Source organism: Orbicella franksi, chromosome 14 (genome assembly GCF_964199315.1).
Source record: "Orbicella franksi chromosome 14, jaOrbFran1.1, whole genome shotgun sequence".
Classification (NCBI taxonomy): Eukaryota; Metazoa; Cnidaria; class Anthozoa; order Scleractinia; family Merulinidae; genus Orbicella; species Orbicella franksi.
In genome coordinates, this window is record NC_138158.1 from 11,451,903 (window position 1) to 11,476,516 (window position 24,614).

At 39.7% G+C, this 24,614-nt stretch overlaps 2 protein-coding genes and 1 long non-coding RNA gene across 3 annotated transcripts; 1 reads left to right on the forward strand and 2 right to left on the reverse strand.

Annotated features, from left to right (window-relative positions):
• Positions 1 to 12,490: 12,490 nt before the first annotated feature.
• LOC145467767 (uncharacterized) lies at positions 12,491 to 17,026 on the reverse strand. Its single transcript, XR_014042107.1, has 4 exons — positions 16,717 to 17,026; positions 16,100 to 16,144; positions 14,143 to 14,209; positions 12,491 to 13,848 (listed from the first exon to the last, which is right to left on the reverse strand). It is a non-coding gene; the product is annotated as an uncharacterized LOC145467767 (long non-coding RNA).
• Positions 14,238 to 15,042, forward strand: LOC145468621 (uncharacterized). Its single transcript, XM_081452343.1, has 2 exons — positions 14,238 to 14,243; positions 14,562 to 15,042. Exons 1-2 carry the CDS (start codon positions 14,238 to 14,240, stop codon positions 15,039 to 15,041), a joined length of 486 nt encoding a protein of 161 aa, XP_081308469.1. The 3' UTR covers position 15,042.
• A 167-nt stretch (positions 17,027 to 17,193) lies between the features above and the next one.
• LOC145468622 (uncharacterized) lies at positions 17,194 to 23,589 on the reverse strand. The gene is made up of 9 exons (XM_081452344.1): positions 23,285 to 23,589; positions 22,237 to 22,379; positions 21,408 to 21,476; positions 20,714 to 20,764; positions 19,528 to 19,593; positions 19,238 to 19,282; positions 19,021 to 19,071; positions 18,391 to 18,503; positions 17,194 to 17,526 (listed from the first exon to the last, which is right to left on the reverse strand). The coding sequence occupies exons 1-9, from the start codon at positions 23,587 to 23,589 to the stop codon at positions 17,431 to 17,433; spliced, it is 939 nt and encodes a 312-aa protein (XP_081308470.1). The 3' UTR covers positions 17,194 to 17,430.
• Positions 23,590 to 24,614: the final 1,025 nt, after the last annotated feature.

The window sequence follows — 24,614 nt, forward strand, 5'->3', positions numbered from 1 at the left end:
TTAGGAGGAGAATTGTTGCGAGGCTTCAGTAAACCCTGGATTTGATTCGACTCTGGCACGACGTCTGAATCAGAGTTGATTTCCTGCCGTGCTACAGTCGAACCAAATTGCAATTTAGTTCGGCACGACAGAAGCACGACGTCTGAACTGGGCCTAAGACAGTGTCGAATTTAGGTATGTTCCGCTGTAAGCTTATATATATCGCTGACCAAGTTGTGTTCCGACTGATGCTTCTTTTGCATGAGTTGTACATTACTCCACTTTTATTATATGGCTTTGGCTTGTGGCCGATATAACGCGCGCTCTGATTGGTTAATTGTCACTGAATTGTAGGGCATTATTCTCCCGTAATGCCCACGGGCCGATTACGGATTATGCAGATTAGGAAGAGCCCGGTTCTGAAAATTCAAGCGCATTGAAGCGATGAAAGCCGATTAAAATCAGTACGAGAATATCAGTAGCTAAAAGTTTAGAGATGTTTCTTTAATAAAATTTATATAGATGACTTACCAGTCGGTAACCTTGGCGGGCACTAGTGAAAAACAATCAAAGTTTGCCTAGTCTTAAGTAAAGCTAAAATCGCTAAGTAAAAAACACCATCGGCAGATCTGCCATGCATCCTAAATAGAACACCACAAAGAAACTTATAAGTTATCATCTTAGTCACAGCAATTACCGAAGTATTGAACTCCGTCAAAGTTCTCGTCAAATAGATTCCCTCGCTTTGACACAAGCAAGTGTAAATCAGTTTCCAGGATCATCAGACGTAAACAATCGGGCGGTTTCTGTCGGTAGCAGTGTTTCTGATAACTGCAGACGTTCACAAGGCTTGAAATGTTCATCCATAAATCCCAGAATGAAGAAGGCGAAGATACGTTGTCGAAAGCGAATGCGAAGATCGAGTTAAGCTTATTTTGAGCAGTGCATTCTGAAGCATTAGTAGTTTCTTTCACCGAAAGACGGTTGGTTTGGACAATTTTGAAGCACTTGCTGTCTTTTCTATATGCGTTGACGTTTCGCCCCAAGAGTCGGAAAAACTTCCCCATCAACTTGTGGTACCACGATACTAAAATACGTTTTTGAGGCTGTGACAGTGACTTTTCCGTAAAGAAATGAGTGTTTTTAACGGAATACGTAATACAGTGGTGAAATTCACTGACTGTGTAGTTTTGCCCTAGGTTTGAGACGATGAATGAATCGGTAAACGCGCGCATCGCCGGATGTAAATTGACGACTTCCGCTCGAATGATTTTTCTCTTTATTGATGAGCCATATAATAAACAACTTAATAACCTCGACCGTTCGGTCGTTACGGGAAAATCTCAAACCTCGGCCTACCGTATTGACCTCGCTATCGCTCGGTCAATACGGCAAGGCCTCAGTTTGAGATTTTCCCGTAACGACCTCACTCTCGGTTATTAAGTAGTTATTAATTTCACATATGTTGAAGATTAACAGCTTTTCCATTACACAGCAAACAACTAGCTGGATATATTTAGATATAGCAGAGCTTCAGGACTTCATAGTTTCCTAGCTCCTCTTGCCACACGCTTGCGAGGAATTTGTCAGTCTATCGCGACCGAAAAGTAAAACAAATAATTGCTAGTTTGAGTTTCGCTTGAATTGTAAGCAACGCTTGATGTTTCATCAAGGCTTAATAACTTTACGTCCGGAGATACTGCTCAGTTTTTTTCGTGTAAATCCAGTAAATTCTCTGTTGTCGATGAATGAGAGCGCCCGCCGATGCGTGTTTTGTACAGTCAGTAAACATGACAAATTGTACTTCCGCCGCACTTTCGTGTGAAAGCGTACATGGAACTCAAACAATAGCTCTATAGTTTTTAAATATGTTTAAGATTGATAAATGTTTTAGAACATATTAAAAGCTAAGCTGAAAATATGTGAATAAAGCAGAAACAATCAGTAAAGTTACGATGACGCTTTCTTTAATCAACTTGGAATAACGATTTCGATTTAGATGATCGAGTTATCAAAACTCCTTGTCTATTTTCATTTTCGCATTGTAAAACTTCACTATGCTTATGTTGAAGAAACACACATGATGTTAGTAGCCTTTTTTGCATTCGTGAAATTTGTTGCAGCATCTCAGCACAAAAGATAACGAAAGAAATCTTTGTCAAGATTTGTTGACAATTGAAAACACCGACTCGGACTTGAAAGTGCACGAGCTGCATGCACTATGCAAATGAGCTAATTGTACGCGTCAGACTTTCCTTTCAAAAACTTTTGCAAACTCACCAAACAAGCAGAGACAATAAGAAACCATCAAAACAGGTTTTGGTTATGATTAAACATTGTCTGAGAAACTCACAAATTAACTGGATACCAGAGTAGAGAGTTTTCTTGCTATATTCTTAAGCATACGCGTAAGCTTACAACTAGCGTGAGCAGATCTTATTATTCATTCCCCGCGCGAGATTGAAGTCTTGTTTTCGACCCTGAAAAACCCACCTTTTCAGTTAGCTCAGAGCATAAAACCACATATAAGCGCCCTGGTTCGTATTCCCTGCCTTATTCCCTGCCATCGCTGTGAAAAATACGCAAGAGAATCTCTCAACTCTCACCATTTGATCACGGAACGTGACAACATCCACGCGAGAGCCCCTGACATGTGCGTGAATAGCACACAATTGATCTTTCTTCACCATATTTAAACAAACTTTTTGGTCCATATTGAGGATACCATACCACCTTAAATCATTAAGGGTTTATTTGTGAATCCCTTCAGAGTTTCATCTGGATAAAATCAAAAAAAGAGGCTTTAACATGACCAATTTCGACAATCTTTATCCCGGGACCCGCAAATGTTCTGCCAATTAATATGTTGAGTCTAACCCTCAACAATCGTTCTTTATGTTAAGTCCGTTCCACTATACGTTCTTTGTATCCCAGAATACTGCGCGCGCTCGTCATGCTGTTGTGTGAAGCAAAAAGTGTTAGAGTCATGTGCTCCAACTTGTGTCGCTTATCCCGGTGGTCTCATCGTGTAGTAAGAATAAGATGTCTTATGCGTTTGAAGTTCCATGCTTTCATAACACCAGCGTATTTTCGTGGATTTTTACGGCAGTTCGCCTAAGATGAAGCGTCGTGTGTTGTAAACATGGCGATTCGAAATTAAATTTCGCTACCCTTGTCCTTTTAAATGACCTGGCTTTATCTAGGAAACGTTGTCGCGGAAACATTATTTCTGGCTGTTTACGGGGGCGGCTAAATTGGTGGGAAGCAAACAAAATGTTTTGCGGCCCCGGTGGCTTAACGAGTAAACATTGTATCAAGTGTCACGCATGCGCACAATGTAAACTGACCTCCGAAGAAGTCGAGAAGACTTTTTGCTTTTCGCCGATTTTCTTTTGCAATCGTTGCTTATCATCATGCCACATTTCTCTGACGTCTGTGAATCGATTTCACAATAAGCCACTTCCTTTGCGGAGGGAAATGTTTCCAAGTTTAGCCGCGCGGAAAACATATGTTCCGGAAACACATTTCGCTGCTCGAAAATAAGATAATGTTTTTGCTTGGGGTCAAAAACATTTTTGCTTCTCGGACACAAATTGCTTCCGAAACATATGTTTCCCAGTTTAGCCACCATGAAAGAAATCAGTTGAGTAGTTTCAAGTTCTGCTCATTAAAAATGTTTCCCCACAAAACAATGGCTAACCGCCGAAACGTTGAAGTAGAGGAGCCACAAGCAGGTTATAGGAAAGGGAAGGCAAAGTGGAAGGACGAGAAGATATACTTACTTATTACCTTGTACGAGGACAGAGCCTGTTTGTGGGATGTAGCTCATGAAGTGCATGAATAGGGACAAAAAGAAAGTGGCTTTTTATATAGTGTGATTTTCCGGGTGAGGATAGTTCTGAAAAGAACTGTTGTTGGTGACTGACGTTTCGACAACCTGGGCGGAAGTCATCTTCAGAGTCCGTCTTTTGTCAGTCAAATTAAGTCGCTCTGGGATCAGTTTTTGTTTCTGGGCAACCGACCTCGGTTCTGAAAAACTGTCCTCGGAAAAAAATCTGTCCTCGGTTACAGAATGTACGGTCGGTAAACTGTCCTCGGTTGGTGTCCACGTAACGTCCACGGTATTAACCGAGCCTGGGATTTACGAACCGACTTCATTTTATAAACCGTACAGGGTTGCCTTTATCCGACCTCGGTTTTGTGTCGTTTCATAACCGTGCTCGGTTTCCAGATTACGTCCACGGTGATAACCGCCGACCCTAGAGAATACACAAACCGTATTCGGTTTTGATTTTACATTAAACCGAGCTCGGTTGTATATGCATTCGTGGCCCAACTCGGTTTAATAATTGTCTTGACCGTACACGGTTTCCTTTTTTAAAAAAAATTAAACCGAGCTCGGTTTTGGACCGTGTCCCGGCGATCTGAGTTCATGGCTCTAGCCTAGTCCGGCTGAGAGATTTTTGACTGGACCCCCCCTACCCCCCTCCAAACCCTCAGGTTGCAAAAAGAGACGGGATGCATGATATGTTGGTCTTGCCTTATAAATTTGATGAAAGTAACGCGAAACTAACTTTAACTTTATTTATTTGTCTCGACCTATTTTATGTTATATTTTACCATTTGTAGGTCCATAAAGCACATGCTAGTTGTATAATTGATTTCATTCGACTGAATTTTACAATCACACCTTTATAACAATTGATTTTCATGAATACACCCTTTTGCTAATGCTGGCTCCAGTCTCTTGTGGGGGCAAAATATGATCTATTTAATGAATTGATGAAGCCATTTTTGACCGAGTGATCACTTCTTGCCCCCACAAGGAAATGGAACTGGAAAATATTTACATTAGCAAATTGGCCTATTTAATCATCGATCAATTCAACGCATTGCTTCCTTTTTGATTTGCGTGTCATTAGTTTTTGTTTCTCTATTACTCCTAATTTTGCGAAAACAATAAATTTTCTTACGTACCTCTTTATCATTAATTTGTTTGAAATGTTGGAGACTGGAAGTTTCGTAATTTTTAGAAAAAAAAGGAATAAATCCAGTCGCATTCGCAGTCGCGTCGTCCTCACTGCTTAAGCTCCCAGTATTAGTCAACTCAACTGGAACCTCACAAATTTAACAAATTGACGTCAGTTTTTTATGCGTTTGATGATAAATTGCGTCATAACACTGTCAAAGTGGTTCCCCAGTAAACGTTGACTATGTTATGACGAAATTTATCATCAATAAGAGGACAGACGCATAAAAAACTGACGTCATTTGTTTCGTACATTAACAAGACCCCAGAATGGTCAAATGCCGGGAATAAATTAGGGGAAAAGACGCCATTAACTTGTCCTAAACAAAGTGAATTTTATTCATAATGACGCGAACATTGTCAATAGCTTTTCGCGTTTTTTGATTGGCAACTAAAAACAGTCCATAAAATTTCATTGGTTAAAAAGTTGGCAGTTTGACAGCTCGAAGCTGAACTTGAAAGCTTTCGTACATTAAAAGTTCATCCGTCTGTACTCTCATTGATGAAGAAAATGAGCCAATCTGAGCTCGAGAAATTGGACAGTTATTGTAAAAATTTAATTGTACGAAATTTAAACTTTCGATGGCTTGCCTTCGTATTATTTTTTTTTTTGGTCCATTCCTTACATGACCGTGAAAGTTATGTCATTGTGATTGGCTGTGAGGAAGCCAATTTATCGTTCGCAATTTTCTCAGTCACGTAATTAATGGGTAATCTTGAGAAAGCGCGTTGAATATGCTTACTTATATGTTTCAACTCTATTAAAAGGCCAAAATGGACAGTTACCGCTTAAAAGGGTTGAGCTGAATAGAGTTTAAAACAGTATAAAAGACCTTATCGGGACTTTGATCACTGGCCGCCTAATAGGGGTGGCCGTTTTTGTAGACTTAAAAATGATTTGAATGTAATTTGTTGTTTTAGTTAATTGTTACTTCTTAGGGATGAAAAAAAATTTCAAGGTAAGTCCATAAATCAAGATCTTGGTACTTCTAAGGGATTATGTTCAACTTTTTTTTTCACAAGCAACCCCGTTCTTTCTTATGAGATTCCCACCCGGGTGGTTTTTACCGTGCTTTGCAGTTAGTATAAGTTTAAAGTAACGGAATATCGGTTGGAAACTGTAGCGGGAAAATGGCAAGGAAATTGCGCATAATTACTTGATAGTTGCCCCCTCTCCACTGCCGCCACATTCTCTCGTCCAGGTAGGATTGTAGATCTTCTCTGCGCAGCCCCTTTCTCCTTTTCTGCCCCAGTTTCAGCTGACTCCACGCGGATTCCACCTCCTGTGTGTGCACCCCTGTTCGTGGATCCACAAAATTGTGAGCGTGCACAACAACTCGGTGCCTATTGACATGGGGCAAAAGTTGCAGTCTTCTGTATGCGCCCCAATCATCACTGTGCACTTCTGTACCTGGCAGAACGCATCTTTGAATGATGGGCAGAAGAGTTGCCGCATTCCTTCTACCCACCACTTGGAAATAGCCTCTTGCGGGACTGTACTCGCATGAGACTATGCCAAACACCCACGAGTCACGAGCAGCCCTCCTTCCCCTGTTGTTCTGCAAAGATATTAGAAATGTTACTTGATTATTTGTTTCTTATAAGGGCAATATTGCAAAAGATGGCATAGTTACTAAGCCAGAAAACAGCATCATAGCTGTCATTTTTTTATGTATTCTAGTAAACTGCGTATTATAGTACACTGTGAAATTTATTTTTGTTGGACTTAATTTTCGCGATTGGTTGAGTGTATAGACCATAAAAATGAGGTTACTTGAAACGCAAAATATGTCAATTAGAATATGTGGCCTTCAACCGTAAAATCTGTGACCTTATGAGTTGTCTATCGTACGTGTGCGGAGTTAAGCTCTACTAAAAGAGTTGAGACCATAAGAGTACATGGTCGCGTTGTTAAATTTACCAAATTACTCCCAGAATGATTCAGTACAGTACCGTTTTGAAATATAGCTTTGCAAACTATTCCATTCATTATTTTGACTCTTTCGAGAAATTTTGCAAATTTTCAAGATAATCATTTATCAAATATTTAAATCGAATTTTCGCGAAACTTTCCTCTTCGGAGGGTCCTGATGGGGAAAAATTGAGCTGGGATTCTGGTCTACTTCAGTACCCCCTCAGCAATTTTTACGATATTTTAAGTTTCCGCTCAAACAATTTACAAGGAGGAATTTAATTTCGTTTTGAAAAACATTAGCGAAGTAGAATTGGTTTCACAACGTCAAACCTCGGTAGTTCGAAGGCTGGATAACGCTATCCTTCGGATAAATCGCTATCCAGTGAATAGGCGTTAACTAAACAAACCACGCTATTCACTGGATAGTGATTTATCCAGTGGATAACGTTATCCACCTTTGGAACAGCCCGTACCCGATGCAATGTAATGATACAGATTAAACGATGCGCTCATTTCTTTTTGCATAGCGCTTACCTTTGCTTTGTGGTTAAATTTACTTTCGTCACATTTAACTACAGCACCCGGACCACCAAATGGTATTATTGGACGAGTCTGCAGGTCCATGGAGCACACATCTTGTAGACGTCTGCATATTCGTGAGACCAAACTTGCTCTCAAATTCAGGGTTCGCAAAATTCTTCTTTGCGAGTCATCCAGAATGAAGTAATAGATGACCTTGAGAAGCGTGACAAGTGGCACCTTTGGAAATTCAGCGAAGAAAGTATTGGTTCGTAAACTCCGTCGTTTTCTGCAACCACTGCATCGCCTGAAGAATATAGATGTTAACTGGTATCAACGAAAAAGTTTTACACTTCAAAATCAAACTACAGAATCAGTAGAGTTGTCAATTTGTCAATGGTTTGTTAACTTTGACATATCATCTGTGCGCATCTCAAAAACAACTTTTCCGCTTTCGTTTCGCCTTGGCCAAGGAGACATGAGACTCATACAAGTCAGTTGGTGCTGCATTTTTAATTCAAAAGTTAATGGCGCGCTTAAGTGTTATTTGTTGAAATCTTTTTTTATTTCGGCACAGTAAAAACTTAAAATTGGCTTTCTGTGTTTACGGATTTATTAAAGTACTAAAAAGAAAGCGTTCTTATTGTTTGTGGCTGATGTTCGATTTTCTTCAATTCAATTCGGTTAAATTTTCCAATACAGCACATCCATACTTTCTCGATACCTATTTTAAGCAGAGAGCTTCTGTGATATTAGTAGTTTTTTGCGTGGAAACTATTCAGATACTCGATTTTCTTGACAAACTGTCACCGCGTAAATCCAAACACTGATTGTAACCCCAGTGCAAACAATGGGATTTGAGGGAAATACTCCCAAGAAAGCCTATGCGAAAATCGTCAATTTTGCTCCATACATTTACCACAATTTGTGAAAAGCAATTGCGTATGCGTCGTCTTTGCAACAATACATTATAACTGAGCTTTCGATGCAACTATCTAGCCTTATTTAAAAATCTGTGATGGACGGAGTTTTCATTTTATAAAATATAATCCCGTGGTTGACCATTTTTTCTCAAGCTTCCGTCGGCTCGCGCGCTAATGAACAGATCCCGAAACTTTGCATCATCAGAGCGCGCACGGTAATGAAACGGCTGTATCAGGGATCCACCTTCACATTTAAGACAACTTAAAAAAACACCCGTACTAGCATAAGCAATTCTCAATCCTTATCCTTGCCTTATAATTGCTTTTGGCCATATTTATGCAGATGGCAACTAACAGATATTCTGTGGTAGCATCTGTTACTCTCGTGTCATGCTCGCATTATTCGCCGTACTGCCACTTTAATATTACAAGCGAAGCAGCGCATTATATTGCGTGGAATGATCCATGGTGTGTCCAGGCCCTTACATTACGTTCTCACTTAACTAACAATAAGACCCAACTCATCTTGATTTAAAGTGCAAGCAAACGACAACGCTTAACTTACCACAGAAATCCATCTACATGGTTACCGGTCCTCTCTGTCAATTCCATTTCACGATTACACTGTGCGCATTGTAGAGGATCAGGTAGTAAATAGCATCTTTGAAGCCACTGTATCACATTCAATGGAGGTTCCCTTTCGAAGTCGTTGAGTTCGCTCAAGTTCATGTCGTTGTACTATCGAGCTCCGTGCGATTTGCCTCCACTATTGGTGTTTCAATTTTTAGCCACGCTGCCACACGCCCGCTTATGACCCTTCTATAGACCGAAGTACTGGTCCCGAGGGACCAATCTCTTTTATCATTTCGAACCGACTCCACACTTTATTATTTCGATTTAGTTTTTAATTTAAAAAAGGCGTATGTTTTGCTCTTTTCACTTTTACTTGTGGCTGCCTTCACCTCTCAAACCCTGGTGTGAAATAAAAAACACATCGGTAACAAGACAAGACAGTCGCGCTTGTAAACTTAAAAAACAAAATAAAACAGTTAAATCTAAAACAAAAGAATACGATCGAAGCATAATGTCTCACCTCTTTGTTTTCCTTGCCTTCTGCGGCGTGTACGGAAATAATTTGCATGATAGATAACCAGCTGAATAAGTTCTCCTCCCTGACTATTCAGGGCTTGATTACGTGGCGAACTTCAGTCTGGTAAGCTTTGATAATAACTCTTCTAAAAAGGGGCTTTCGAGTTTTCAGCCTGGACTAAAATTGAAATTTGGAATTTGCAGTGAGCAGCTTTTTCCGCGAAAAGCTTTTCTGATTTTAGCTACTTCGTTGACGCAAATGATTTAAATACTTCTGGCCATCTTTATTTCTTTCTGCATAGTCATCCATAGGATGTGCACTTAGTTTTCTCTTACTATTTCGCGAATTTTCATGAATTTCACTCTGTTCATAAACTTAGTCCATGACATTATTTTGTCCAAAAACATTCAAGCCCACCTGAAATTTTTCAGGAATATTCTAAATGCTTTAATGAAATCGATTTCTTGTGAGTGGTCAGTTACAGATTTGAGTTTCGTTCACTTCGTGGTTTACGTCACGCTCGATTTACAACGGGTTCTATTTAACAAATAAAGAAGCCTAAGCCATGTATTACACTGTGATAAAACACGACGGGCATTTGATAACACGAGGGAAATGTAGAAAAGACTCGCCTGCGGCTCGTGTTTTCTACATTTCCGGCGTGTTCTCAAATGTCCAGAGTTTTTTATGAAAGTGTAATACACGGCTTACGCTTCTTCATTTGCTTTATGATATAGAGGTAATGTGGCAAAAAAAAAAAAAAAAAAAAACACGCTTTTTCTATGTTTTATATTCTGATAAAACATGGGTTTTTGACCAATCAGAGCGCGCGCAGGGTCTTATCTATATTATAAAAATGTGCACGCATGCTAAAGGACAAAAGCCCAATAAGTAATCTGCGCGGGCTCCAAGGAAAACATCGGTGCTTTTCAATATTTTGTGACCTCACCATGAGCACAAAAAGCAAAACATCGCGAAACCCGAAAAAAGGACCAGGGTCTTTCATTACATTCACTTGAAGCAGAGCAGAAGTTTAAAAGATAGAACCTATATATGTTTTTATATACATACATATTTTTTGCAGTTCTACCTATGCATGAGTATTTGGTATCGTTTCCACGCAGTTCACCCCAGCACGAGGAAATTTCCAAATCGTGCGAAGACGAAATGCGGCAACCCACCTGCCTATTATGAAAAGATACCTCCTTCCCGGTACTGAAATACATATAGACGACTGGCAGGCACATGCAAGACTGCCCATTGTCTCTGCTCATCGTGTCGTGGTACACGCCCGTCACATTTCGTAGACCCAAGAACAGGTGTTCATACTCAGGAGGTTGAATCCTATTGGAGTCAACCTAAACTTGGTCAAAAGCGAAAGAAAGGACTTAGAAGGGAGGTCTTACAATCATACATCGACGAGAGAATGTGGCGTCAGAGAAGAGGAGGAAGTCATCGGTGCTTCATGCGATATTTTCTTGCAATTGTCCCTCCACGTTTTCCTACCGATAACCCAGTGCTCTGATAAATTATAGTTATTATTTCCTTCTTAAGTTTGACCTTACGAAAGTTGTTTCTTTCTTACTCTACTCTTACTATCTAACTTGATTGAACATTATTGAGGCCCTGTTAGGGGTTTTAGGGATAAGGGAAAACTGAGTAAATAATTATAGGGTTACGGGATGACTGAGCTAGTTTTAGGGATAACAAAACATCGCTTTGATTTCTCAATTGACACTTGTTTGGTCGCTTTTGCCAATGATCTGCATCACCGGCGACCGGTGACTAACAGTAACGGGTCATTTATCAGTCCAAATTCAAGCAAGATGGGTCAAATGTAGATTTGCTCCCAGGGTCTTTTTTTCGGTCAACCACTGACCTCATGGCGCACGTGTAACACGGGCATCACATGATCACTCATCACTGAGAGCCCAAAGGGGGGGACCGCTGAATGTTAGTTTTTAGCCGAAAATCCTCCCAACCCCCCCACCCAGGCGATAAATAATGACCTGTCCCTTATCTTTTAAGAAACGGATCACTTAACACTTTAAAATTGTCACCTAAATTCCCAAGATAAGTAATTTTGGGGATAACAATCTCGGTAATTGTCAGGTTAAGGGATACCAGCCCATGGAATTTTAGGGAAAAGGGAATACTACGCCTCCCGCCTCCCTAACAGGGCCTCGTTAATTAGAAGCTTGACGATGTACAACGTAGGTGTCCATACATTGGGATCACCCAATGGGATCGGGGAGTCAATTTCGAATTTGCATTTGATGTTCGGAGAAGCTGAAGTTCGGAACTTTTTAGTCATGCAAGTTCTGCTTCAATGCGTATGCCCGTTGCTTTTCAATTGGTGACTTTAAGGGACCGTTCATTTATTTCTCATTACCCTCTGCTTTCACTGTCAGTCATAGCCCCATTACTTGTCTAGACTTGTTTGTAAGAGAGATATCTCTCCAACAATAGAGAGAACGGTACACTGCCTGAAACTGTCCAGTAGCAGAACAGTATTTGTCTAATAGGTGACAAAAAATCTGACCGGTTTGTTTCCACGACTATTTGATGAAACCTTTGCCACCCCCCAATAAAAATACTTCATAACATGGCATGACACTGAGTTTTTATTTCAAATTCTCGATAGCTGTTCCTACTTCCTTAATAAACTGCATAACACTTAAAATAATTTTAGAAAAATATGCATTCTAATGTATCATTCAATGTGTACCCCTATAATCGTGCTAAGTAACAGGATTAAAAATGTTTTGGTTTTTATTTCAGAAACCTTGTTCACACATTTCAATAGAAAAAAAAAACGTACCTAACAAAAGAGAAATTCAAAATTTAACCTATCTCATTGTTTGAAACTTGCAATTACTGATCACATTGATCTACGTATCAACTGACATTTTAGATTATTTAACATAATCAATAGTAATAAAGCATTTATCAAGTTATTTAATATGGAGCTATAGTCAATATAACACAGAAAATTATAGGCTCTAAAAACATACACACAATATATCCCCCCCCCCCCCCCTCCAAAGAAAACGTACATATAGGGCATTCCAGGGAATAGGCCCACTAATGAAAAGGGAATTTTCAGAAACTAAAGCCCTGAGGGCTTACTTGAGAAATTTAATAGTAGTCTACTATTAACATTATTTTTAACTAAACCTATCGCATAAACTATAAACAAGACATACAGTCCTCAGCGACTAAACTAATTTCAAGACAATGAAAACTCACACCTAGAAAATATTGATTTCCTTCGGTTTTACAGTTTATATACATTATTTGTTGGATGGACTAATCACGGATCATGCGCAGTGATATTATTATGCTGATATTATTAGTAATGCCAAATGTAATAGTAACTAAGATGTTACTATCACATTTTGTGGGGTAACAGGTATGCTAGAGTTATATACAGGAGATGCAATCCTGTTCCTGCAAAACTAAAATCATTCTCACCAGTTTGGCAAACTTAATCAGCTCACAACAAAAAAACCTAGTCACCATAGAAAATTCAGATATGTTTCTTTTCTATACTTTACTTTGTTGGGTGTCAACTAATCACATATCACAGTGATATGCTAAAATGATAAACACAACATACAATGCAGGTCCTGTGACAAAACTCATATTCACCAGTTCACAATGATGAAAATAACAAGGCATTTAGGTTGGTTAACAACTTGTTTGTTTTTTTTTTGTTTTGTGAGCTAATACAATATCACACTAATTTTGGTTTAATATACTCTTTCAATTACACCCACCTTTCTATAAATAAATTTAGGTTTCTCAGGTTCAATTTTACTCTGATGGTTTCAATGTTGTTATCCTTTGTTTCAAACACATTATCGTGCATCAACTACAACCAATAACAAAGGAAAATAAATAGAAAGAATAACCACCACATATACCATGAACTGCTGCTTATAAGCACCAGACTTTACAACTGCAGATGGACAGGCTTATAAACGGAGGGGCTTATATCTGGTTGAGGGAGGGGGAGGGGCTTTCAAGATAAATGAACACCATTTTGTAATTATGGTATTTAAATAGGTTGCATTCATTTCATTTTAATCCCAAGGGGGCTTATATCTGGGAGGCCTTAAAATCGGAAATAAATAGACCTATAGATAGGGGGCTTGAAGCAGCAGTGTATGGTATATCTGACTGGAATGAGAAAATCAGTTACAGAACCAAATATAAATAAGGCAAAAGTAAAAAAAAAAACATTTGTAAAAGTTCACTCATTCGCCATCTCCAGGGCAAATCCTTTTCTCGGATGGCTCATCAAACTGGCTGTTTCCCTTATTTTTTCTTTTCTTATTTTTCTTCTTCTTCTTCTTTTTATTTTTTTTCTTCGGGTTTAAGTTTGTCTCGTCTGTAAGAAAGAATTGATACTCAGTTAATCATATATACTTCATAACATTTCTTGCATCCTTTCCTATTTTCGGCAGCTGGGCACAAGCAGATTACTTGAGTATGATATTTTTGGGTGCATACAGTTTGATAGATAAAAATACAATTATTGCACTTTAAAACAACACTCTGAGATAAACATGAAATGATTTAATATGCCATAAATACTTAAAACCCTTGTTAGCATTTTAAAGAGTTTGATCTAAAAGTCAAAATTGTTTTTTTTCGATTTATTGAATCAAATTGAATAGCATACCTTTAGGGTCTTCAAGAGTGTCTTCCAACAGCTCTCCATCCACTGCCACACCTGGCCCAAACTGAACCTTAAGACACGAAATCCATAGTGGAAGTATGACAGTAGAAAAAATGCTAACTGTCATACTCCCACTAAATATATATAGCAGCTGGACTGCTGGTTCATGCATTTAATGTTTTATCTTTATTTATTTATTCATTAGTTTTGGTCTGGCCAGTCCAGTTCAATCTGATCCAGTCTAGCCAGACAAGTTTGATCCAGTCCAGCCCTACTAGTCTGGTCAAGTAGAAATTAAAATTAAGCTAATTAAAATTAAGCTAATTCCAGTCCAGTCCGGTCCAGTCCAGCCAGTCCAGTCCAATCCAGTCCAGCCAGTCCAGTCCGATCCGGTCCAGCCAGTCCAGTCCAGTCCAGTCTAGCCAGTCCAGCCCGAGTCAGTCCAGCCAGTCCAGTCCGGTCCAGTCCAGCCAGTCCAGTCCGGTCCAGTCCAGCCAGTCCAGTCCGATCCAGTCCAGCCAGTCCAGTCCGATGCGGTCCAGCCAGTCCAGTCCGGTCCAGTCGAGCCAGACCAAACCACTCCAGTCCAGCCAGTCCAGTCCGGTCCAGTCCAGCCAGTCCAGTCCGATCCAGTCCAGCCAGTCCAGTCTGATCCGGTCCAGCCAGTCCTGTCCGGTCCGGTCAAGCCAGACCAAACCAGTCCAGTCCAGCCAGTCCAGTCTGGTCCAGTCCAGCCAGTCCAGTCCGATTCGGTCCAGCCAGTCCAGTCCGGTCCAGTCCAGCCAGTCCAGTCCGATCCAGTCCAGCCAGTCCAGTCCAATCCAGTCCAGCCAGTCCAGTCCGATCCAGTCCAGCCAGTCCAGTCCGATCCAGTCCACCCAGTCCAGTCCAGTCCAGTCTAGCCAGTCCAGCCCAAGTCAGTCCAGCCAGTCCGGTCCGGTCCAGTCCCGCCAGTCCATTCCAGTCCAGTCCAGTCCAGTCCAGCCAGTCCAGTTCGATCCGGTCCAGCCAGTCCAGTCCAGTCCAGTCCAGCCAGGCCAAACCAGTCCAGTCCAGCCAATCCAGTCCGGTCCAGTCCAGCCAGTCCAGTCCGATCCAGTCCAGCCAGACCAGTCCAGTCCAGTCCAGCCAGTCCAGTCCGGTCCAGTCCAGCCAGTCCAGTCCGATCTGGTCCAGCCACTCCAGTCCAGTCCAATCCAGCCAGGCCAAACCAGTCCAGTCCAGCCAATCCAGTCCGGTCCAGTCCAGCAAGACCAAACCAGTCCAGTCCAGCCAGTCCAGTCCGATCCAGTCCAGCCAGTCCAGCCAGTCCAGTCCGATCCAGTCCAGCCCAAGTCAGTCCAGCCAGTCCGGTCCGGTCCAGTCCTGCCAGTCCATTCCAGTCCAGTCCAGCCAGTCCAGTCCAGTCCAGCCAGTCCAGTTCGATCCGGTCCAGCCAGTCCAGTCCAGTCCAGTCCAGCCAGGCCAAACCAGTCCAGTCCAGCCAATCCAGTCCGGTCCAGTCCAGCCAGTCCAGTCCGATCCAGTCCAGCCAGACCAGTCCAGTCCAGTCCAGCCAGTCCAGTCCGGTCCAGTCCAGCCAGTCCAGTCCGATCTGGTCCAGTCACTCCAGTCCAGTCCAATCCAGCCAGGCCAAACCAGTCCAGTCCAGCCAATCCAGTCCGGTCCAGTCCAGCAAGACCAAACCAGTCCAGTCCAGCCAGTCCAGTCCGATCCAGTCCAGCCAGTCCAGCCAGTCCAGTCCAGTCCGGACAAAGTACATCCAGTCTAGTCCAGTCCCGACAAAGTCCTGCCAGTCCATTCCAATCCAGTCCAGCCAGTCAGTCTAACTAGTCTGATCCGATCTAATCAAGTGAGTCTAGTCAATTTAAGCTAAGTCTAGCCTGAGCCAGTCCAGTCCAACCAGTCTAGTCCAATCCAATTTAGGCAGTCCGGTCCGATCCAGCCAAGCTGTACACACCTCTTCTTTACTTTCATCATGTGAAGATTCTTCATCGTCATGCTTCTGGAAAATATTTGACATTAACTGTTAGCCTTCTGTTTCCCCAACTGGACACAAGTGTATATTGCCAGAGAACTCCAGCTCCTTAAAATATACCGCAATTAGACCTTTAGCTCCTTCAAATACCGTATTTAAAATCCCATGTTAAAGCCAACCCCTGGTTATAAGCCTGACACATATAAGCCCTTCTATTTGCTAAGAAAAATATTATTCCAGACATAAGCACCCACCCCCTCTCCCCGATATAGCCCATCTAATGCATAAGTGCACTCCTTTTCCATTTCTCTACAAACATCAAAATTTTAGTTGAAAGTTATAGGCTAATAGCTAAGGATAAAAGGCTATTAATAGGGTAGTACGGTAATATGGTAATAGGTCTAAATGAAATGACATTTCAGCTTTAAATTGTTTGGCAGATACGTTTTATCTCATCATTCCGAAAAATTTAATTTAGTACGATTATACATACCCCCACCAAGCCCCCCCTCCCACCCCTAAGGGAGTTAGCCCTCAGGGCTAAAGCGTGGGATTTTATAGTATACTGATTCACAGGAAAGGAGTCAACTTATTCATACTTGATTTGAAGATGCCTCTTCTGGTCTAATGTTGGGGTTGAATCTATTAAAACAAAGTGAAATACAGATGGAGTCAACACTTAATGCAACACTTGTGCTCAAAAATCATAAAGTAAATAAACTTGACTTGCAGGAAAACTATCCTAGGTAGTTTTATTGATTTACACCTGGCCACCTTCACCATAATCCCATTCCTTTTCCATCATCCTCATTATGAAATCTCTTATTTTAACTCGTAACTGTACTGGGAGAATGTTTATAGGGCCATTACATTCTCACAGTATAGCTGCACTTGGTTATTGAGATGTATATGTATTACTTCCTGTATAGATCAACAAAGCAATCTTCATCTTGCCTTGCTGTTTCAGTTCAAAGGAAAATGTGCATAAGCAAGAGAGCAATTCTAGTATTAATTTTTTTTAGTTGGGCAGTAATTTTTGCATTTAATCTAAACAAGTTGGAACATGAATTACCACGTCTCACCACAGATTATTGAGACATGCATACAATGGACCTGTCTACAGAATTAATGTAGACATATTGATAGCGTATGTCAATCTTGTGTTAGAAAACATTCAAATTTGGTATTAATGTTGATTTTCTATGTCTTCCATGAAACAGAAATAATTAAACATTTAACTGGATTGGAAATTTTTAAACCAAGGACAGTAGTTAATCTTGCATTGTAAGATATAATGACAGAAAAACATGTACTCACTTCAAAAGTTTACCTATGTTGGACGCTTGCGAATGTGTTGACAAAACAGTCAATACACAAACAGCCACGTCTTGTTTTGATTGTTTCATCAACTACAACAGAAAGCAGAAAACAAAACTGAATAAGCTGAACATGCAATTATTCAACAATCTTCTGAACCCCTCGATCTAAGGATCAATTAAAATTTTATGAAAATTTCACATCCCCTTGAGCATTTCCAAAACTTATCAGGAAGAGGGTCTTCTTAATTAATTTAATACAATTGGGAGGGGTGTACAGTAGGTGCAAAATTCAAGAGCAATGTTTCGAAAACTGAATGGCAATATGCAGATGTTGGATGGATCTACAGTCTAATAAAGCACTTAATCATCATTGTGGCATCACTTGTTAAACAGTGATGGTATTCATCCTTCTAAGTATAGCTAATAAAAAAAGTGCTCCAAACTGTTGCGTGCTTCCTTAAAAACAGCACAGACTAGAATATACATGAACTGTTTGCCATATAAAATTACCCATGTGTACAGCCACAACATTTAAAGATCTCAACATTATGTTTCCCTGAAAGCCTTATGTCAATCCATTCTGTTCGCAGCCACATGGCAATCTCAAAACATTATAATTTTTTACCGTAATTAAATTATGCTTGATCTCAAATTCAGAATATTAATGTGGGAATTTTGTCTGTTAAATGTGAGGCGGGGAAAAATGGAAATGTAAATTATGGTTGCATTTCAAAATGCTTTTTAAGTTAGCATCTGCAACAGGGAGAGTTTTAATATAGGTGCTTGCAGTGACAAGTAAACTTTGTTGTAAGCTACTTCAAAGAACGGAGTAACTCAGGTGACATATAGTTAATAAGCAACCAATTTAACTGTTATCAAAAATCAGTCCCCAGAATGTATTGCAAACCGTGGACAATTAATTTGAAGGAAAGTTTAGAAATCCACTACACTTACCTCGTCGAAAGTGTGCGTCAAAAAAGGTGGCAATGTGTTGCTGGCTGTCATTTTCAACATCAACATTGGCAGTGATGCCACCTCCTCAGTGCGACCTTCGTATTTTCCGTTAACTAGGAAGATTAATAAATACTTGCACCTTAAAGTTAATTTTTTGAGCATTCACTTTCTTGATTATCAGATCTACACAAATGGACATTAACTGTCACCTCAAAACCTTCTAGGTTACAATATGGTATTTCTTCATTTTAGCAAGGTACAATCCGCCCATAGGAAAGAAATAATTTCAATTTCAAAATGTTTCACTGCAGTCAGGTAACTAAACCAATTTCATAAAATGCATCAGTCAGTTGTACAGATTATTCTGTCAAAATTAAGTTAAGACTGTAAAGCTGTCCACTGTTTATAATCTTTGTACCTCTGTCCCAAGGGATAGGAGGGGTGGGTCAAAAGTATACGTTCCCTAATTATTTCTCAAGTCAATTGGATCATTTGAAAGCTCTCTCCACGCCCCCTCATTCATTCATGGAAACCAACTAATTAATACCAAACTCACATTACCAGGCAGAATGACAGAATATGCACAGTGTAATTTAAGAGCTCAGCTAACATTATTGTGTTTCAGCTTACCCTTTTCGTCCATTCCAAAAAAGGATAGATTTTCGGACAAAGTACCCACATCTGAAAACACACACATGTACACAAATGTTCAAATCAATCGGCTGCATGATAGAAATTGCCATAAAAATAAATTATCACCTTTTCTGCAATGTTGACCAGTTATATCTATTTATTTTTTTATTTAATGGATGTACAATTAATAATTTAAACTTATTGTTATTCTAACCTGCTGGAGGTTCTTCATCAAGGCAAAATATTGCTGATCTTTCATCTGAAAATATTAAATATTAGTTACCAACCAAACTATTATTGGTAGTGTGGCTTATATTTAACTACAAAGAAGAGAAATCACACCAGCAATAACGTGCAGCAAAAATCACAACTTTTAAATTGGAATCAAAGTTTGTCTGTTGCGCTCTTTCTTCTTGAAAAATAATAGTGAGCAATAATAAGGACATTGAGGATTAAGTCTGATTGTAAAGTTTTCCATTTCAATTACATGAATGACAACATTACCTTGCCTAACACCACTTGGCCCTGCTGAATTGTCATCCTCGTCGTCAGCTGTAACTGTAATACGATCTGGAATATGTATGTATGTAATGAATTGAAATCAATTTTTAAAAAGCAGTTCTCTTTTCAGTAGCATTGCAACTTGTCTCCAGTTCTATTAGGTACATAGTTTAGGTCTTTCATCATTTCTAGCATATTTATTGTATAAGTATTAATAGTATTTTGTTACATTTATGTTCTCGAAGATATTAGCTAATTTAAGCTACCTAAAATGTGAGAGGCATTATCATGTATGCATGCATGTATGTATGACCGTATGCATGTATGTGTGTATGTAAATATTGCAGTGAATTTCAGTTGTTAATTTCTGTGACCAGGTTTAGTTTAATTGTCTCCCTAGTATAAATAGGGTACAATACTAAAGTCAAACAGTAATAATCGCTAACACTTCCTAATTATATGTACTAACAAGTGCATCATTCGTTAAATGGAGGTTGTGTGCCTGACACAGCCATGCAGCTCCTAGATAGAGACCGCTACTTTGCTGGCAAATTCTGGAAACCGGGCCATGAGACCATGGAAGGGGAGACAGGCGCCCATCACAATGAACTGTCTAAAAGTGGAAAGAGGGAGGGTGGGAGTGGAGGGGGAAAGGTTGAATACATGCTTCCATGCAAAACAACACTCTCTGCAAAGGCTAAAGCTGTGAAGGCTGCCAACACGTCTCAGTACAGGAGCACATGGAATCCTAGTGCATGGACATATCAAAAACACTGCTGTCTACCACAGGCAATCACATGCACTCATTGATGTTAACTCTGTTAAATTGCATTGTCCATTTACACCAAGAAACAAGTTAGATTGTTAAACCTAGACTGACACCTACAGTGAAGACTAGAAGTATCTTACCCCTTTAAAAGTATAATGTTCAGTTCCAGAATATATCCATACTCCCCGCACAGAAGGGATTGGAATTCCCTGGGGGGTTGGGGGGGGGGGGTTCAATAAGACCAAATAAATTAAAGAAATGTATGAAACTCAATCAAAATTTACATAGGGGTGGAGGGGACTTACAAAATTCCATTCCGTGAGGGAGGTATGGATATTTTCTGGAACTACAAAATTTAGGTTAAATAACTCATCACCTAATTTAGATGAAACAATACAGTGTACATGGTAGGAGTCTAACCTTTGTCATTTGCCCGCTTTGCCATCCTCGTCAGGAATCTCCGGGTTGATTCTTATAATAATAAACAGTCAAGTAATTCAGATGATGTCAAATGCATTCTTATTCAGGGCCCCTTATATCACACATTCGTTAAGATATTCTGCATTAAGTCATAAATTTGAAATACACGCTGTAATTGAAAGAATGGCCACTGTGGTTTTTACATCTTAGTCATTTGTGCTGGTACAAAATGAAAAAGTAGGACAGGAGGAATGGCTGTTCATGGTTGTCATTGACATCCCTTTTCAAAATTCCCAGACTTTTTTCTGATAAAAATAAAAGTCTCCTTACCAAATAAATGAAGACTAATTCATTAAGAGTGTAAATTTTCAACTGATTTACCTTCTTTATTAAAGAAAGATATTATGAAATCACTGCTGTGACCCCATATGTTTCTTGCAGCCTTCAATGGTTTGAAATCAGTCATTAATTAAATTATTTTAATTTCTCCTGATATTTTAATTTTTCCAAATAAAATATCTGAGTTTTTTCTGATCTTGATGGAATTTTTTTCCCTGAACATTTTTGGCCTGTTGCAACCCTCTAGTAATATACTGCATGTACATGCAAAGATGACACTTTCTTCCAAACTAATGTAAATTACACAAATGTGTAACAGTATGACTGCACAAAGTAATCAACCCTTTTAACTTACTTCCATCCTTGGGAGGTGGCGTGATGGTCAAATCAACCATACATGATTGAGAGGTATTAGTGGCAGTTGCTGTGATAATCAACAATAATATCAAAGCTCAATGTACTGATTTGTGGTTATTATCTTTCGGTACTTATATGGCTAGGCTACGTTGCTTATAAAAAGGGAACCATGGTGCTCACAAATTTCTCTTTATAACATTAGATGTCATTTATTATTGCAGAAAAATCCAAAACCCATTGTACACAGAAGCTTACTAAGCGTTTGTGTTTTATCACCCTCCACAAGACAATTCAAACTACATGTACCCTGTTTGTAAAACTAAACAAAGAACTAGGTTGACATGCATAAAGATTAAATAAGTCTGTTTCTAGAAATCACTATGATTGTTTACTCTGGACGCAGGCTGCCAGACTAGCCTTTGAGTGAAGAGGCCTATTTAGTTGATGACTAAAACTGGCAAATCGGTCATTATTACTTAGAAGCAAGGCCATTTGAAACCTTGCAGAAAGTATGATTTGTTTACAAATCCCTGTGCTTTAACCCATCGACTACTGGAGCTCTTTGCCAAACACACATTATTTTTCAGGACATTTTGGAGATTTTCAGCCTGGATGACCCAAATTAGCTTCAATCTACTTGAAAAAACACTTGCAACATGACAGCATGCCTTTCTTCCCACTAACATCTCGTTTTACGACATTTTCGCTAGGTCCACATACTAATTACTGTTAATATTGGTTTTTGTTTCATGAAACTAGTATTGGACTCACCCAATATCAGAGTACTAATTCTGCTCCCAAAATCTAATAACACTCCCCATACTTACGCAGGTAAGGATCAAGAACAAAAAAGATCTTTGTGGCAGAATGAGCAGTTGAAAATTCATTTACTAACTCATCTCCAGACATCAGCCCACTGTGTACATCGGCCATTGCATGACCTTTATTATATGATTTAATAAAGGTGAGTCTGCAAATGAATAAAAGGAAGTCATATCAATTTTTAAAATAGTCTTATTTACAACAAATGGAAAATATCTGTGTATGTGGATTTCAAAGTTGGGTTATAAAGTGCTGACAACACTAAAAAATGGAAAAGTTCATGGCTTTTAAGATGCCTCCACACAGTTTCGAGCACTTTCTGAGACATAGATTTTGGTGGGTCGTTATTACCACTCTTTAACAGTCACTGCTACAGTATGGTATCAAAAATTGGTTAACCTTCGATGAACACGTTGTTATCATTTTCGTGACACAACAGGTTGCCATAACAACGGTTAGACCTGCTAACAAAACCCTTAATTTTGGATTTAAATACGGATCTTAACATCTTATGTCAAGTAAGTGATAGGGCGGTTTTTTGATACCGTTATTGGAGCATCAACTAACAGAGTGGTGATTAACGACCAAACAATATCATCGGTTTGGAAAGTGCTACGAAATGTGTTAACCCATGGGATATTTCCTGCCCGCCGCCATTTTCAATTTTATGTAGTCAGAGCCTGGCTGTCCGTATTGTTATTCATTCAAGATGGTGCTTTGTGTGAAACAACTGGGCAACACACTGAAAACATAAGATCAGAATGGCGATGATAATCTTCTTGGTAGCCTGTTTAGCCGGCACGATTCACGAGCGAGTGATTTTTAATCGCAATTCCGCTAAATTCAACTCGACTATTCACCAATCCCCTCACGGCTGTACTGACACAAAAGCACGTGTCAGCCTGACGATCGAAGAAACTACTGTTCACAGAATATCAATAGATTGAACAATAGACGCTCTGATCATCCTATCACATGAGTTGAATTTCATTTGTTGAGCAAACTGTCTTGTTTGGTGGTTTTGCAATAGTTACTCTTCTTTACAAGGCTTACCTGGACAAATCCTTCCCCAACAACATTGGGAAAGAAGCCAGGAGAAGACGACCAATTTCTTTTGGAGTGTGTCGCCTCTGAAAGACGACCTCCTGTATTCGTCCCTCCTTCTGGAGACTCTCGAGTCTACTCTTTTGAGGGACTGAATCCAGCCTTTTGTGCAGGAAAACAAACGGTCTACGGAATGTCTTTCCGCTAGTCTTCTTTGCCCTCTCGTTAAGGACAGGAACGTTTGTTTCTCGCTCGTCATGGTCACTTTGATCGTTTTGATCAAGGTGACTGGCATCGTCGTTCATGGTCGACATGTTCACAGGACAGCGAGCAAAGACAGATAAATATAGCAAAAGTGTTTGAAATTTAAGACAGAAAGGGTTACATATTAGATCAATACAATAGATGCTTTTGTAGTAACACCTTGTGACAATAAACAGGCATAATTTCCCAGGTCATTGATTGGTCGAAAGGCTGGCATTTCTCAGCTGGGTATGGGAAACGTTGCCGGTGTTTTATAGCGGAGAAGGCCTTTATTTTCTGGAGCAGCCACGAGAATACAGTTTCTTCTACAGAGAATACTTAAACTACATCTGTTTCATAGTGTCTAACCCGACTGTTCCTTTGGTCAACCATAATACTGATAACAATGGATAACCATGTCTTCAACTGTGCGTTTACAGCTCCCCTGGTTGGAAATTTAGAATGCAGTATATGGTGAGTTTAAAAACATATCCTACGCTCCTACGTACGATCGCCCTGATGACAGGATAACGAATTCCAAATTGCACAGATTGTTTCCAATAACACTGAGCGGTTTGTAGCGATCTTTTCGACACGTTCACTACAGAAATATAAAAAATTCAAGTGGTCGTTGTAGGTTTTGCTAGCCTGATGATTTGCCTTTGCGTAAGTAAAGTTGACAATACAGTTTAATACATGAGGATAACTAGGACCGACGTCAATGATCGAATTATTCGGTAATCAAACTTGATCGAACGATATGGCTCGATCAGTTCGATCATGTATTCGAACAAAATCGAACCAAAAAAAAAATTGTGAGAGAATTCGATTGCGTTCGAACCCGATCGAACTAAATCGAACACGATCAGAAATATCTATAATTCGTAGTAATGTCTTAATTGAAATAAAACCTCGGCGTCAAAAATACATTGAAATGGGAAAGTCATGGCCTAATGTGACACCTAGCAATGAAACCGAGACACAAAGTTCAGCGGAAAGCAGAAAGTTATTCTTATTTCTCTGTAGTTCTATTACATTTTTTGAGACTACGAAGTTTTGATTAACCCGAGTAGCCCATGCAGCCGGTGCTTTCCGT